The sequence below is a fragment of the Molothrus aeneus genome, chromosome 3 (assembly GCF_037042795.1).
Source record: "Molothrus aeneus isolate 106 chromosome 3, BPBGC_Maene_1.0, whole genome shotgun sequence".
NCBI lineage: Eukaryota > Metazoa > Chordata > Aves > Passeriformes > Icteridae > Molothrus > Molothrus aeneus.
Genome location: NC_089648.1, coordinates 16,550,252 through 16,566,654, shown reverse-complemented (window position 1 = coordinate 16,566,654; position 16,403 = coordinate 16,550,252). Strand labels below are relative to the sequence as shown.

The 16,403-nt window shown below is 57.6% G+C and overlaps 2 protein-coding genes across 3 annotated transcripts in view; one reads left to right on the top strand and one right to left on the bottom strand.

The window, feature by feature from the left end:
- Window positions 1-3,862: 3,862 nt before the first annotated feature.
- Window positions 3,863-6,119, top strand: OTX1 (orthodenticle homeobox 1). Of its 2 annotated transcripts, none has more exons than XM_066547818.1 (3): window positions 3,863-3,959; window positions 4,456-4,607; window positions 5,251-6,119. In XM_066547818.1, the coding sequence occupies exons 1-3, from the start codon at window positions 3,863-3,865 to the stop codon at window positions 6,007-6,009; spliced, it is 1,008 nt and encodes a 335-aa protein (XP_066403915.1). In that variant the 3' UTR covers window positions 6,010-6,119. The 2 variants fall into 2 exon arrangements, with proteins under 2 accessions (XP_066403915.1, XP_066403914.1); XM_066547817.1 differs by having other exon boundaries at window positions 3,863-3,963; window positions 4,409-4,607.
- Window positions 6,120-11,959: 5,840 nt separating this feature from the next.
- WDPCP (WD repeat containing planar cell polarity effector) overlaps window positions 11,960-16,403 on the bottom strand; it is a 147,235-nt gene continuing 142,791 nt past the window's right edge. Inside the window, exon 18 of the mRNA XM_066547816.1 lies at window positions 11,960-12,117. Coding sequence (XP_066403913.1) covers window positions 12,067-12,117 — 51 coding nt within the window. The 3' untranslated portion in view covers window positions 11,960-12,066. The remainder of the gene's footprint in view (window positions 12,118-16,403) is intronic.

Below are 16,403 nucleotides of genomic sequence, written 5' to 3'. Positions count from 1 at the left end.
GGGGCCGATGCCGCCCGCCAGCGGCGTGGGGGATGCGCGGCCAAAGCGCGGCCGCGGGCGCGCAAGGAGCGCAGCCGGGGGAGCGGAGCGGCCGAGGGAGCCTGGACCCTGCGGGGTCGCAACAGCGCCGGCGGCTCCAGGCGCGACCGCGGCCCGCTCCGCGCTGCGCCCTGCCGCTCTCGCCGAAAGGAGTCCCCCTTTGGGAGGAGGGAAGCGCCCGGGTTTGTGCGAGCGGCCGCCGGTGCCGCGGGATTTACCGGCCTGGGAAACCGGGGGCTGCCCCAGGGCCCGCAAGTGGATTTGGCCCCATGCGAAGTTTGGGAAGATGCGCGGAACACCCCAGCGCCGAGGGGGCTGGGGCAGCGGGTTCCACCGTGCTCTTCTGCCCTCCCGTAAAAATACAGGAGCTGAGGACGGCAGGAAACACACTCCGAGGGTTCCGCGGCTGCGGAGCGCGGCGGAGGCTCGGGAGGGGAGAGGGGCAAAGCCCGCGGCGCTGCCTGCCCGGCCGGGAGCTGCTGAGCCCCGGAGCTCAGTGGGGCTGCCCTGGGGGCGAGGGGGGCCGCGGGCGAGCATCGTCTCCTCCTGGGAAGGCCGGTGTTCGCCTGGCTTTTACAGAGGAAAAAGTAACTCAGTCTCTGTGCTGAGGGCAAAATAAGTGTGTGTCCCCCGTGTTTCGCCCCCAGCCCGGCACACCGGCCGCAGGAGGCCCCCGGACCGAAATGCCCCTGCCCTTCGTCGCGCAGCCCGGCCCCCTGCCCACCCGCGGCTCCCGCCCTGCCGCCGACCTTACCTGGGCACAGCGGGGAGGGCGCCGGCTCCGTCCGGCGGAGCGAGCGGGGGATCGGAGTGGCCGGGACCGTCACCTCGGGGGGGGTGGCGAGCCCTGCACCCGCCCTGCCCGCAGCCCCCGGCCGAGCCTGCGGGGAGGCGCCCGCAATTGGGGATTGGGTGACGGCGGGAGCTGCGGGAGGCTCGGTGGGGCATGGATACCCCCTGGTGTGGGGGGGGAAGCCTCGGGGGGGGCTGCCGCCCGCCAGGACCGGGGCTGCCCCGGCGGGGAAAAGTGATGGGAAGGCGGCGGGGGCCGGGGGAGCAGAGCCCGAGCCAGGAACTGCCCCGTAGGACTGGGGCAAAACGGGGGAGAGGGGCTGGAAGGGGGGAGAACTGTCCCCGCAAACTCTTCCTCCTCCCTCCTCCTGCCTTTGCTTTTTTGTGAATGGGCCGCGGCGCCTTTGTTAGGGGGAAAAGTGCCCATGTCTCTGACTTTTGCGGGAGTGCGGAGGAGCTTGCTAACCTCCTTCGCTCTACTCATCGGCTCCCTCCCGCCCGGCTTAGACAGTTCTCTTCTCGCACAGGAAAAAGATTTGAAAAGAAGGGAAAAAAACTCCAGCAATAACAAAATAAAATGGGGAGGAAAGTCTTCCCCCCGGGAGACCGCGCTCCGATCGGGGCCGGCGGGCAGCGCCTTTGAACATTAGCTCGCTTTCAGCTCCACTGCAATTAGAGGGAGTTGATTTGGGGAGACCAACAAAAGCCGCGCACCGGAGCCTCTTCAGAGGTCCGGGGCCGCTCCGCCGCCTGCGCGGCCGCCGCGCCCCGACCCCGCCGCCCCGAGCCAAGAGCGGGGCCCCGCGAAGCGGCGCGGAGGGCCCGGTGTCACCTCGCCCCTCTCCCCGCCGCTCCCGGGCGGCCCCCGTCCGCTCCTCCCCGCGGCGCGTAGCAGCCCCTAAATTCGGAACACGGGAGGAAAGGTGCGGTCGCTGTAGTTTTATTGCGATTTTAAAGCACAAAGTTTGCGAGAGCCCGCGGGCATCGGGATGGGGGGGCCGCGACACCGCCTCCCCTCCCCAGGAGCGCCCTCCGTGCCGGCGAAGGCGGCGCCCGAAACTTTTCCTGCGGTCTCCCCGGGCGGCAGGGACGCGGAGGACGGCGCGGAGCGGCTTGGGGGGCATCCCGAGGGAGGGGGCAGAGCTGCGCGGGCGCGGAGCGGCCCTCCCTCTTCCGCACTTCTCCAGCAATTCCCACCACCCGCCCTCTCTGCGGAGGTTGCGCGGGGCCCTGCGTGCCCGCCCCCTGCGCCCCTGGCTCCGCCGGCCGGCACTCCGCGGCGCCGGGCTCGGTGCGCGGGGGAGCGCGGAGCGGCGCGGGGCGGTGCGGAGGAGCCGTCGCCCCGCGCTGCCATTGCCCGGGCGGCTGTCAGTCAGGCGGGGAGCGGCCGGGGATTGGCGCCGGGCTGGTTACGCAGTTGCTTTGCGCGCACATACAAGGGTAGGGCCGGGGGTAGGTGATCAATCCTCATCAGGGCCGCGGCTCCATCGCCCCGACAGCGCGGGCCGCCGGCAAGGTAACGCGGGGTACCCCGACAAGTCGGGGGTGCGCGGCTCGGCTTCGGGCAGCGCCCCCCCGGCCCCCTCCCCAGCCCGCCTCTCACCTGCCTGCCCCCCTCGCTCCCTCCCTCCCTCCCCCCGCCGCGCCCCCTCCGCGCCCCCCGCCCGCTCCGCCCCGCGCTGCCCCGCGCAGCCCCCGCCGCCGCCGTCGGGCGGGCGCTCAGTCGCTCCGCAGGTGGCCGCGCAGGTGAGGCGGGCGGGGGCGGCGGGCACCGCGCTCACCGACGGGGCGGGCGGCGGCGGCGCCGGGACGGAGCGTAGCGGCCCCGCGGCACCGTGGGCAGGGGTGGTGAGCACGGCTGGGCCGGGGCTGCCTCGGGATTTTTTTTCTTCCCTCTCTTCTCTTTTTCACTTTTATTTCCCTCCTCTTCCCCGTTCTCTCCTCCCGGGACGGGCCCGCTCCGCCGTGTCCCCGACAAAGTTATGCAACGCCGGGTCCCGGCGCTACCACCCGCCCTGCGCCCGGCCCCGGCCTAGGGGAGCACCGGGAACCCCGCCCGGCACCCACGGCCCCGCGGGTCCCCCCCATTGCCCCGGCCGGGGGAGCCGTGTCGGAGAGCGGGGGCTGCCCCAGGGGTTCGACGGGGCCGCCCGGGGTCTCTCCTCTCCTTCCTCCGCTCCGCGTTTATCTGCGGCATTTTGCCCCAAACCCGGGCGCTGCCGCGTCTCTCCCGTCGCGTCCCCCCCGCCGGAGCCCCCGGGCGGGCCCCGCCGCCGTCCCGTCCCGGCTGCCCGCGCTGTCGGCTGCCGGCGCGCTCTTTTTTCCTTTTCCCCTTTTTAACTCTTATCCATTTCTAATTAAAACGTCCCCGTCTGCTCGCTTTTAAATTAATTATACTTCCCTCCTCTGATACCTCCTTTTGATTCCTAATCCAATTATCTTTTTAAATAATTGCTTTATCTCTCCCGATCGCCGGGCACTGTTGCCTCTCGGCACTTGAGCGCGACTCGCCTTCGTTTAAAATAAAATAAAATAATAAAATTAACAATCGGAAGCCGCCCGCGCGGAGCCCCCGCGCCGGGTGGGCGCAGCCCCGCGGGAGCCCCGGGCAGGACTCGGGCGGCCGAAGCCTCACCCGCTTCTCTCCGCTCTCTCCCCAGGCGCTCCGGCCTCGCCTCTGCGCGGGAAGAATTCCGCCTGTTTCTCGATCCTCGTTGTTATTTTGATTTTTTTTTTCCTCCTTCGTTTTTATTTTTCTCTCACTTCACCTGCTATCTCTCGAGGACCTCGTGGCGGTGACACCAGGACTGAACGAAAAAACTCCTTTCACGCCGACTTTGAGCTCCGTTTTAAAATTGTCGTTGGCTTTAATTTTTTTTTTTTTTGCCTCTTATTTGGGGATTTTTTCGGGGGCTCTTTTTGTCAGTTTTTTTTTCCTTTCATTTCCCCCTTCCCCACCCCGTACGTTCGGTTTGATTTTGATTTTTTTTTTTCCTGCCGGACTTTGGAGGAAAACTGCCCGGCTTCTAGCATGATGTCTTACCTCAAACAGCCCCCTTACGGCATGAATGGGCTGGGGCTCACGGGCCCCGCCATGGACCTGCTGCATCCCTCCGTGGGGTATCCGGGTGAGTGCCGCGCACCGCGGCCCCCAGTCAGCGGAGGGGGAAACTTCCTTCCATCCGTGCGGGTTTGGAGGAGCTGGTGGGGCCGTACGGCTGAGGGTGGGTGGTGGGCTGGTTGTTTGCCTGCACCCCTGCCTGTGGACCTTGGGGTCCAGCTGAATTTCCCCCCTTCTCCCGGTGTGTCTTCGTTTTCCCAGGGATTTTTAAAGATAAAGAAGTTTCAAATTGAACAACAACCCAAAAAAAGTAATTAATTTCGGCACAACGAAATCTCCCCATAGCTCCCGCTGGAGCCGGGCCTGACCCTTGCCCAGCCCTGTGTCCCTCGCCCTGCCCTCAGCGGGACGGGCTCCGGCCGCCCTGGGTGTGCGGGGTCGCTGCCGCCCTTGGGGCGCGCCTCAGGCCCCTGTCCCGGGACACCGGGGCTCCCCCCGTGCCGGAGCGTGCGGGAGGTGCGCGGGGGCCCAGCGTGACCGGCGTGGTGCTGCTCATCCCGCAGCCACCCCGCGGAAGCAGCGGCGGGAGCGCACCACCTTCACCCGCTCGCAGCTGGACGTGCTGGAGGCGCTCTTTGCCAAGACCCGCTACCCGGACATCTTCATGCGGGAGGAGGTCGCCCTGAAGATCAACCTGCCCGAGTCCCGAGTCCAGGTACCGGACCTGCGTGGGGGAATCCTGCACCACCGTGGGATGGGGCAGGCGCTGCTCAGACCGGCTGCTCCATCCACACTCATCCCTCTTTCCTTGGGACAGGGATGCATGTGAGCTCCCATCTGCTTGTCTGTCCCACTGTGGGGACATTCAGCCAAAGAGGGAGCATTTATCTTTATTTTTTATTCTCTTGTATTAGTTTTATTTTTATTTATATTTTTCTGTCACCCTCCACCTGCTCCAGGGTATAGCACCCCTACCACCTGGGTGCTTCCCAGAGGTTATTCCCTTTGGGCACTGGTCACTGGATACCCAGGAGGGTGGGATATGCAGGCAGCATCCAACACAGGATCTGTCCCCTAAATCCATATTTTGTCACTGTGCCGGGGATATGCAGGAGTTGGGACACCACAGCCTTTGGTCCTGGCCATCCTTGCCTTTGGCAGGCCGTGGGGTGGCCGGGCTGCGGGCCAGGGGTGGGATTATATCTGGGGTGTGAGGGGTGCGCGGTGTTAGTGGATACTGGGAGAACTGGTGCCAAGGCGAGGGTGGCTGGGTGCTCGCAGCCCCTTCTGGGGCCGTCCGGGCCCCTGCTCAGCCCGCCACGCTCCTTGCTCCCCTGCGCCCCGTTTTCTCCCTGCAGGTCTGGTTCAAGAACCGCCGCGCCAAGTGCCGGCAGCAGCAGCAGAGCGGCGGCGGGGCCAAGAGCCGTCCGGCCAAGAAGAAATCGTCGCCCGCTCGGGAGAGCTCGGGCTCGGAGAGCAGCGGGCAGTTCACGCCACCGGCAGCGGCCTCCAGCTCCGCCTCGTCTTCCTCCTCCAGCTCGGCCTCCTCAGCCCCGGTGGGCGCCCCGGCCTCCCTCAGCACCCCGGCGTCATCCATCTGGAGCCCGGCTTCCATCTCTCCCGGCGCGGCGCCCGCGGGGGTGACGGTGCCCGAGCCGCTGCCGCCGGCCGCCGCCTCCTGCATGCAGCGGGCCGGCCCCGCCGCCTCGGCCGCCTCCGCCTCCTACCCCGTGTCCTACAGCCAGGGCGGGGGGTACGGCCAGGGCTACCCCGCGCCGCCCTCCTCGTCCTACTTCGGGGGCGTGGATTGCAGCTCCTACCTGGCGCCCATGCACTCCCACCACCACCCGCACCAGCTCAGCCCCATGGGGCCCTCCTCGGTGCCGGGCCACCACCACCACCACCCCCTGAGCCAGAGCTCGGGCCACCACCACCATCACCACCATCACCACCACCACCAAGGCTACGGCGGCACAGGGCTGCCCTTCAACTCCTCCGACTGCCTGGACTACAAGGAGCCCGCCGCTGCCGCCGCCGCCTCCTGGAAGCTCAACTTCAACTCCCCCGACTGCCTTGACTACAAGGACCAGGCGTCCTGGCGCTTCCAGGTCTTGTGAGGGACCGGTCACCATCCCCCCAAGCTGCCACTGACCCCTACCCGGGGGCTCCCCACCGCCTCCTGGGCAGGACTCTGGGCTCTTCCTCCTCCTCCTCCTCCTCCTCCTCCTCCTCCCTCTTCGTTAGCAGTGGCGATGTCCTGGGGAGGTCCTGCCGCCCCCATCTCTACTGACTGATATTTATTTGCTTCCTGCACCACTCCACCAGGTTTATTATAATTATTATTTTTTTAAACGCAACAGAAGAGGAGTTTAAAAAAAAAAAAAAAGGAAATTAAAAAGCCAAGCGTGTCCCCTGCTGCCCCCCGGGCAGAGGTGCAGGCTGGCTCCTGCCCTGCCAGTGCCCCCCAGCTTTGTGCGGGGACCCTCAGCCCCTGCGGGTGTGGAATTCCCGGCTCGCCAGTCCTGTACAGCCTCTTGCCGCGGGGAGCGGCGGGAATGATGTAAATACTCGGTCCGTTCCAGTGACCACGATTATTTTTAGTTGATGCTGTTGGGTTGGCATTTATCTAGAATCTAACATGGAACAGAACGTTAAAAAAAAAAATCTTTTTAAATTTCGATTTTCTTCCCTAAAAAACGAATCTTTCCCGGTCTCATGTCCTCCGTCCATCCTCGAGGGCTCCGCACAAGCGTGGCTGTGCTGTCCTGGGGCTGAGGGTGAGGGGGGCATGGAAGCAGCCACGGGAGGTGTCCAGAAGGGAGGCAAAGGGGGAGGGAGGAAAGGCTGCCCAGCTGCTCTGCAACCTGCAGACCAAAAAAACCCAAAACTTTTGGAAAAAAAAATAAAAGGAAACAAACAAACAAAAAGCTGCAAAAAAAAGTTTTGGTTTATTTTTTGGGGGGAGGGTTGCAGGGATAAGCAGCTCTGGTTTGGGGCTGGGGAGGGGGGGCGCACGGCTTTTCGGAGTGTGTTTTTCGGTTTGGTTTTCGTTTTGGTTGTTTCGGGCCCCTTGTGTCGGTCGGTGCGTTGTGGCGGGTCGGGGCTGCAGCCCCGCGTTCCTGCCTCCCCCGCCTGGGCTGGCGCTTCCCGCAGCTTTGCCCCGCAGCGGGGACAGGGACAGTGTACGTGTGACTTTTGATGCCGTAACCCCTTCGACTGTAAGGCAACCCCCCTCCTTTCTTCCCGCCCACCCCAATAAAATCTAAACTAATAAATGTAGTGGTGTCGTGTCCTCCTTCCTCCCTACTGCCTCCTCTTCCTCATAAAACTTCCCTGGGGGGAGTGAGGAGCAGGGAAATATTTCCTGGGGGGTCCCAGCAGGTGGGGGATGTGTGTGATGTGTCTGTGATGAGTTTGCGAGCGCTCTGAGGGGGGACCCACCGCCGCCTCTGCAGGTGCGGGCTGGGGTCCCACTCCCACGTTAATTGGCGCTTAATTGGTTGCGGATTTATTGGTGCCCCGTGGTGCCGAAGGGACGCACGACCGATGCCCGAAACTGCGATTTCCCCCCAGGGTCGGCGGCGTAGCCGCCAAACTCGGGACCCACGGGCGGGCCCGGTGCCGGCGCGAGGGACATCCAGCCGGACCTCTGTCCCTCTGTCCCTCTGTCCCTCAGCGCGTGTTCAGCACCGGCGCTCCCAGCCCCGACTCCCGGCCGTGCCATCCTCAGCCGCTGTCGGCCGCGGTCCAGCCAAGGAAGACAGGGAGATGAATTTTTTTCTCGTGACAATCTCTCCCTCTTTTTTCCCCCCCTAGAGCTTCGCTTCAGTTGTTGGAAGCTGCCTGTTGGTGCTGGGGCTGTTCCTGCTTGCACAGGACCGCGGATGCGTGGATCCGCGGGGACCCTGCTCCCCTGCTGGGGCATCGATGCGCTGCTCGGGGAGCAGCCCCAAATCCCCATCCTGCTCCCCGTGGTCCTGCAGTCGTGCTCAATGCACCTGGAAGCTCCGGGGCTGGGCCGTGTGTCCCCACCCCTGGTGTCCCCGGCAGCCCCGGGCAGTGGGACCGCAGTGGGGTGAGAGGCGCCGATGCTCCCCGGGGCTGCTTTGGGGAGGGTTTCACATCCCCCCTCCCGCACCACCTGCCCCCGCCTTCCCGCTCCAGCATCCCGGTGCAGAGCGAACGGGGCTGACACTGCGATGCTGCGGCGGGAAAACAGCGGGATCAGCCCCAGGAGCCACGCGTGCCAGGGTCGTGGCCGTGGCAGAGCCCCGAGGCGGGGGTGGCCTCCCGCACCCATCGGGGCAACAGGGAGCTGTGGGAGGGCTCGAGGGACTGAGTCAATGTTAGGGGAGTTTTCTTTAAGTGGTTCTTGTTGTCTCCTTCTGTGCATGTATATGGATAAAAGATATCTAAGTATTTTTTTAAAAGATATCTATACTTCTACTATAAAATAATTGTTCTCTTCTGCAATCACCAAAGTGTACAGGCACTTTGAGTGAGGGCCACATGTGCTGGTGCATCGGTCCATGCATCCCCAAGCCCTTCCTTTTAAAGGGGAAAAAGTTTTCACAGCCCTCCTGGGGCTGGGGGGAAAAAAAAATCTGTGCTGGGCACAAAATTAACCCGAGTTGCCCTCCCAAATTTAGTGAGCACTTGAGAGAGAAGATCCAGCAGGTGTACAACACACAATCCCCCAGACACACTCCTCCTCTTTGAACAAAAATGATGCACACTTCATCATCCTTGTAAACTGTGTTCCACTATAACTCAGTAAGTGATGCTGAAAGACACAACTGAAAGGGGAGCCTGAATTTTGGTTTTGGTGACGTGGTCCTAAACCTCTTCCTTCAGTGCTCCCCAGTGGGGCTGGGCCAGGGCTCTGCTCTGGGATGTTGGACTCCAAGGGATGCTTCTGTGCTCCCACTTTCCCCCCCGATTTAGGCACCAGGAATACCAGGTGCCACTGATCAGTGGTTCGTCCAGCAACTCCCATGCTGCAGTCTGGGCTTTTTCCTGTCCCACTCACACAGACCTGGAGCATGGTGTTGAAGCTGGCTGCTGAGCACAGGTGGTTTTGGAGCACAAGAGAAGACCTGGTCAGATCACACCAAATCATGGCTGTGCCCTCAATGCTCGGCTCCATTTGTTTAAATTTTTTTTCCAGTTGGTGCCAGCAGGGTGGGCAAGACTTGACTTCCCAAGTGGGTGTTGGTGGGTGAGCACAGGCTGGGAAGGGTCATGCCTGGGTTTGGGGGGGGGGGCAGCACCCTCCCTCTTTTGCAAACCTCTCCCATTGTGGGCTACCTCAAGGCTGGCACAGGCACTGCCACCCCGAGCATGAGTCACAGCAGGTAAGGTGGCACGGCGCCTGGTGCCCGGCTCCAGGGGCAGGCACCAGCAGGATTGCCAAGCTTTTTAGGGCAACCCGGTTCTGAGAGCTGCCTACTTGGCTCATGCCTCACCTCTCCAGCAAGAAGGCTGCTGGGTGCATGGCTACCATTATTATTTAATTTTTTTTTAATAGAACTCGCACTTGCTGCTGGAGCTGCCGGGGCCGGGGCTGCGGCCGCAGAGCCGAGGGCTGGCTCAGCCCTGCAGCTCCTGCCCCTGCCCGAGTGCCAGCAGCTGCCTCTGCAGGAGTGCCTGCTCCAAAGGCACCCACCTGGGGCTTTCCTGCCAGCAACTGAAGGGCCAGGATTTGGGGTGAGCAGGAGGAGGGACAGAGAGGAGAACATTCTCCAGCTTGGGCTGCCCTTAGCTTCTACGCTGGTGCTTCACAGACCTGGAATAATCCATGACCTATTTGCTGTTAGCAGAGCATTTGCTCTGGGTTGTGTCCCTGCTTTGCTGTTGAACCCCTGCATGTGGCAGGGAGCTGGGACAGGTGGTGATGGGAACAACCTTCGTGGGCCATGCAGAGGTGGGCAGAGGTTGGACAGGGTTGCTGCTGGCTGGGGTGAGCAAGTCCTTTTGGATACAGGAACTCAAGCCATTATGGCTGAGCATGACTTGAACTATTAAAGAATTATAACTAAAAATTCTGTTGTAAGTTTCAGAAGTTGTGCCCACTAACATCACTTATTACAGTTATTTTGTAGGCAGCCTTCCTGGCAGGGAGCAGAGAAAACAGGTGATTATAGCTGAATAAGGAACCACTGGTTTGTGGTTTTCCCTGCGCTGACCTCTGTGTTAGCCAGTCACTGTTAATTCTTACACTTTAAGCAGCAATTAATGCACATAAAATCCCGTGTTGGTTCCAAACCTGTTTTGATTTTGTCAGTGAAAAGTCTGCAGGTGAACCTCCCAGAGGAGGAAGCTGCTGTACCAGAGAGTTCTCCTTTCATGTTGCACTGCCAAGCACAAAATGCTGTGGGGAAGGAGGAGGGTGAAAATGGTCACAGGGATGAAGCCTAAAGGGAAACATCTGCCTATTTCCAGTTAAACCCCTATCCAACACTTTTTTTTTTCCTGGACAGACAGGACTTTTCCAAGAAAACCATGTGAGGATATTTTTTTATGAAAAACTGCAATTTTAGGAAACAGCATTCTGGACCTTATGTACATTTCTAGTATCACTTCCTGTATATTTTTAAGCTGAAATCCTCTTAGCATGCAAAGTAAATAGATTATGATATACTGAAGGATTAAGAATCACTGTCTGGTGTCAGATTAATCCCTCATATAGACCATCACTTGTACTGACAGAAATATGGCTGCAATTCAGCAAAATAGCTGTATGGCAGGGCCATGTGCTGCAGCTTCTTAGGCAGAACGAGCCCCTGTCACCGTGGTCCAGCGCCGTGCCATGTGTTCTCCAGAAATTCCACTTCAATCCGTGGGACATTTAAGGCACGCTCCTCTACAGCTCGGCCGTCACCACCTTGGCTCTGTGTGGGGAAGCGAGGCAGCAGCTGCTCTGTTCCAAAGCTCTCTGTATTTGTTTTTCCCTGTTGAGAGTACAAAACCCTGCGGGCTGCAGGCCCTTGGCTCCCTTCAAACCTCAAACCAAAGTGTCTCTTTCGAATACACGCGTGCAAAGGTGTAGATTGGGATGAAGTGCCAAAAGGGTGCAACCAAAATCACCCATCAGGCAGCAGAACTTTGACTCACAAAGAAAGTGAGTGTAAATATTTTAGAAAGAAAAAGAAAGTGAACTGTAAATATTTTATTTGGGTAAAAGCAGAATTTTTGTTAATGAAATTCTTCTAATGGCTTGTGGCTTTTGGTTTTTTATTTTTTTACATTGTGCCTTCATTTTCAGTCCACTGTACAGATTTGTTCACTGCATAAAACCAACTTCAAGAACCTATCTGGCTTTGGGTTTCAACCACCCAGTGCTCCCCCAAAAGCTCAAGAATAACCCACACACGTGCCTATGACAGAGCACAAAACACCCGTGTCCATACATTCTGCACTCCATCAGGTGGCTGGACGAAGGACTCACGATGATGCTCGCCCCTCTTCACTTCCAGAAAAGGACAGAGAGGGCTGGCACAGGTCCCCTTCTCAGTGCATTTTCTCTTTGTGGTTAGAGGAGGGAGATTAAAATCTGGACTCCAATGGAATGATGCTTAAGAGGCTCCGCATCTTTTTTTCAAGGCAAAATAATGGTTATTCAACTAAGATGATATATCTAGATATGAAAATTGAGAGCATTCTTTGAAAAATGCGGCTGACTGTGAAAGGCTGCTCTTTCACAGAGGTATCCTGAGTGAAGATCTTATCTGCTGGTATCTCAATAGGACGGTTTTCAGAGCCTTAAGTGGAAATTCAAATCTGCTTCCAAGCGAAGATTGTAAAAACATATAATGCATAGAGAATTACAGGCTTTTTCCTGAAAAGCTAATGGATTAATCCAAGAAACCCCACCAAATTTTTCTGCACCGAGTTTGTCCAGTAAATGAGGATCACCAATTACTCGCTTTTTTGACACCTGTGATGCAAATGTCACCAAGTTGCCTTCCACATGCAAACACAGGACACTTCCTGTGTGGACATAACAATATGAACTCAGAAATAATTTGGAGGTCTAAGAACGGGATATTTTCTAAGCCTGGTGTTTTGTCATCTGCCAGTGGTCAGACCCAGGGCTGGCTGGAAGTTTGCTGAAGGACTTCCCATGAACTTCAGCACCTTGGTGAGGTTTCCTCTTCTCTGCTTTGGCAGCTCAGTCACACCAGCCCAAAGTGCACAATTTGGAGAGATCCACTGTCTCCAGTCTCCTGTGGAGGAAAGACAGACAGGATCAAGCAGGCTGCAGGGAGAGGCACTGGGGGATGGAAACATAGGAATCAAAATACCACCCCAATCCAGGGAGAAGAGACAATTGTAGACATTGTCCCACTTTGGCCTGGGGATGAAGGATGTAGCCCCAAAATGGTGAAGACTGGCTTATCATTCAAGGTAAGCCATTTCTCATCTGTTTTTAAGCCCCTTCACACCCCTCTGACCCTGCTGTTCTTGGGAAAACCAGGGGCTGCAGCTCCAGGGATTGTGCATGGTGTCCCCTGGGATGTGAGGGGCTGGCAGCCAAGGCTCCACCTGCCTTTGAGACCCCTCACCTGGTGCTTGGGAACTTAGTGGCAAAAGGGAAACTTTAGGTTTTTGTTACCTTTTAATTAAGCTGGGTTAATGCCCACATGTGGCCAGCCAGGTTTTAAAGTGGGGATGGCATTTAGCATTCCTCACACAATGCAAATGAGTGATTTAAGCGCAAATCCCCATCCTGCACTCTGTGTCTGTGCAGGGTGGAAGCCTGAGCCCTCTGGGTTTTCAAAGGACATGGAGATGGGGAGAATGTGTGCCACCAGCAGAGGTTATTTCATAACCCGGGCTAGGGCTAGCGTGCCTGCAAAATGCATGAAATGCTTTGCCTTGGAAAGAGATGCAGTCTAGTGAGTCATTGCTTTCTTTTGAATTACAGATGAGTAGCCAGCCCTTCATGATGCAAAGAAAAAAACTAGGTGTGGAGCTGGAAACAAAGGGAAACGTGTGTTTGTCCCGTCTCAGAGGGCACAACACACTGGCTGGCGTGGGAAGAGGGGCTGGGCTTGGCCCCAGGAGGTGGCTGTGTCAGGCTGTAGGAGCACTGGTGAGGGTGCACAGGACTCCTGTGAGTGACTCCCTGGCTCCCTGACTTCAGGGAAGATTAAAAAAAAAATCTCCTAACTCTTGAAGTTTCACAAGGAACCTTTACCAGAGCAGCAGCTCCATCTCATGGCATGTGCACTTCAGCACAGAGATAGAGATCTCCCTCCAAAACAGCATTCCCTCCATGACTTCCCTATTTCAGCATGGAGGGAGCAGTAAAAGTGCACTGGCTCCAAACAAGCTCTATATGGACACTGAGCTTCCAGCCCATGGCTTGGCTCTTCCCTTGCAGGGAGATGGTGAGAGGTGGCCCTGACAAAATACAAGCCCTTGAAAACCCTCAGAGGTATTTTGAAGATGATTTGAAAGTGTCCCTGATGTCCCACCTGAACCAGTGCTTGCATCCCAGACCCCCTCAGGTTATTCCAGTGTGGAAATGTGAAGCACAGCTTCACCACTGAGACTTCTGCTCAGTAAGGCACCTCTCCCTTCAGGGAGGTTATGAGGTGCCTTCCTTGGCAGCAGCCCTCATGGTGGGGCTGTGTGTATGTGCCTTGGGGTTTGGGTGGCTTCAAGCTTTCTGTGGGCTCTCTTTGCTCTCTGAATGACACCTGCTGGAGGCTTCAAAAACCATGGGTTTTTTTCCAGTAAAGCCCCGAGGAGCATCAGCGGCTGAAGGTAAGGAAGGGGTGGCTCTTTTGTCCCCAGAACTATGTCAGGGCCTTATGCAGAGGGGTTTCTGTGTGTGGTTGCTCTGGGACAAAGAGGGGCAGGTGAATGCAGGCTGGAAAAAGACCCCACAGCACGTGTGACCATGTAAGAGTTCAAGGCTGTTTGGGTAGGTCCCTGTTGCTCAAGGTGCAAGGTCCAGAGTGCATCAGGTGGGTATGTGACCTGGGTTTGTGATTTGTGATTTGTGCCTCTGTCTGGGGAGATGTGAACAAGAACCCAGCCCTGCAGACCTACCTACTTGCTTTTTAAAAAAATAAATACTTTTAAAAAATCCTATTTGCAAACCTCTCTGGTCACACTAAAGCAGACCTGGCAGTGTCGCGTGGGAAGCCTGTGATGTGGCACGAAGTTTGCAGAGGTGTTTAAAGTTAATCAAAGGCTGAAGAGTGGTAATGACTGGAATCCTCCTCTGATATGTGCACCTTTCTGCTGGAGCACCCCAGCAATAAAAGGTGCTGTGATAATTTGATGAGATCTGATTTTCACTGTGCAGGAAGAGGGAACAGGGACAGCCAGCACTGCAGTGCTGCTCCCTATGGTAAGGAGCTGCTGGTCCTCCAGAGAAGGAAAACATGAATATCCTGACAGGAGAGCATCTACTTGTGCCCTGGAGAGTTCAGATCGTGGGGTTTTCATGGTAATGATGTGGTCCCGCTCCAGCAGGCGAAGGGAGTGGTATGGGAAGGCACACCCTGTAATTGAAAAGCCACTAAGTCATCTCAGACCTGCAGGGATGGCAGGATGGAGGCAGTGGTTTGCTCTGTCTCCACAGGTCTGAGGCAGAGCAGAGGATCCTTCTACTCTCCTGGAGTGGGAAATACAGAGACACCTCTTCCCCGCGCTGCTGTACTGCTCCCAGGAGGCTACGCTTTTTCTCCTGGGATTATTCCCAAGGGCATGATGAAGGTGGGAAAGGACAAGAGTGGGAGAGAGGAGAATAAATGAAGAAGCCCCAGGAAATTATTTTAAACACCTGTTTTATTCAGATGAAGACTGCCTGGTACCAGGCTGCAGGAATGACTAGGAGGAAGGACGTGCCTGTTGCTAGGATCCATAGGTACCTTTTCACTGGGAATGCCTTGTTTCCCTTGAATAGCACAACATAAAACCATTCTGGGTGATAGACAATCCACTGAGTGATAACAGATTAAAATTATCACCTGGTAGCCTTTAGGAGCCATTGGCTTTAGCATCTTAAATTGCCTGGTAGATCACTCTCTGGTCCAGGATCAAGAGAGCCGTTGAGATTAACATTTTCCAAAGGGTCTTGTTTGTACCAAGGTAGGTGACCAAGGTGTTTGGAGCCTTGGTTTCACTGATCCAACTCTAGGTACTGCTACATGGAAACTCTGAACTAATCTACACAGTTGCTCAAGATCATCAAATCCCAGAATTACACAGAGCAGGAGGGGCCTCTGGGACCACCCTGCTCAGACCAGCAAGGCTGGGCTGGGTCTCAAGCACCATGGTCCTCCAGGCCACCCTAATCTCACCTCCAGGATGGAACATCAACACCAAATCCTGGCCACTCCAAATACTGAGGATGGGATGCTCACTTCTCACCTGATTCAGCCCTGTTGCCTGAGGAGCCATACCCACACAAGCCACGCACAGGGCAAGGAAAGCTGCAGGTTATCCTCGTTCCTCCACCATTTGTCCTCATCCCCACCTTTGTGCTCAGTGGTGGGATCCTCTGGCCAGCCCAAAACCAGTCTGGCAAAGCCACCTAAGACTGCACTTGTCCTACTGCCAGCTGAGAAAACCTCAGCAGCCCTTGCCCCCCATCACCCTCCCACCACTGGGCTGCAGGCAGGACACAGGTGACCTGTGTTGGTGCTGAAGGGACACAAGGGACCCCCATGGTAGTACAGTCTTGCCTCTGAGCCACTACTAATGCTCTCCTCCAGAAAACAAATCTTGTTCAACAGCCTGAGCACTGCTTGGCTGTGTGACAGCCAGCTGCTCTGGCAGGTCACTGGGAACAGTTTGTTGCACGATCTCCACAGTTTCAGGGAGGAGAAGCTTCCTCATAGCTGAGAGCAGCAGCGAGTGAGGAGCTCATGTGCTGTGATGCACCTACAGAAGGCAGGCCCGTGTCAGGTCCATCCCTGCCGAGGCCTCAGTGGCCACTCGTGCTGGGAACAGGTCACCCCTGGCTCCAGCCTTTCCCCAGCAAACTGGCAAAGGAGGGCAAAGCAAATCCTCCAGCTCTCAGCTGCAGGGATCTTCCTGCAGAATTGCCTGTGCAAGAAGGGCCGGGTTTTGGGTGTGCTCCCCTGGGGTGGCACCAAGCCCAGTATTGTGCGAGCTCCGGCTGAAGCAATGCGGGAAGTGGAGTCAGGGGGATGCCAGCCTGGGAGGTAGCGGGGTGAAAGGGGGACCTCAGGAATGGGCTGTCCACCATGCAGCAGGCTGCTGGTGGTGTCCAGGGAAGAGCTGCTGCTGGTGGGTTTGGGATGGATTTGGGATGTGTTGGACTAAAGCCACAGGTCGGTCCAGCTAAAAGGGTCTGGTCTGATTTGCTGGGTGCTGGTTCCCGTGCTGGTACCCAGCTGCTGCAAGACTTCTGAATTTCCACATGCCATTAAAAGTCAGGACAAAATGCTGATGGAAATGTTTTCTTTATGGAAGCATAAAGTTAGTGTTACATGGATGGCTGTTCTTCTCCAAAAACCCTGGTGTGCAC

Coding starts and splice junctions, on each gene's coding strand:
- OTX1 (XM_066547817.1), top strand. CDS start 3,863: ATGATGTCTTACCTCAAACAGCCCCCTTACGGCATGAATGGGCTGGGG. Junction 3,964..4,408: donor TCCGTGGGGTATCCGGGTGA/GTGCCGCGCACC, acceptor AGCGTGCGGGAG/GTGCGCGGGGGCCCAGCGTG. Junction 4,608..5,250: donor TGCCCGAGTCCCGAGTCCAG/GTACCGGACCTG, acceptor TTCTCCCTGCAG/GTCTGGTTCAAGAACCGCCG.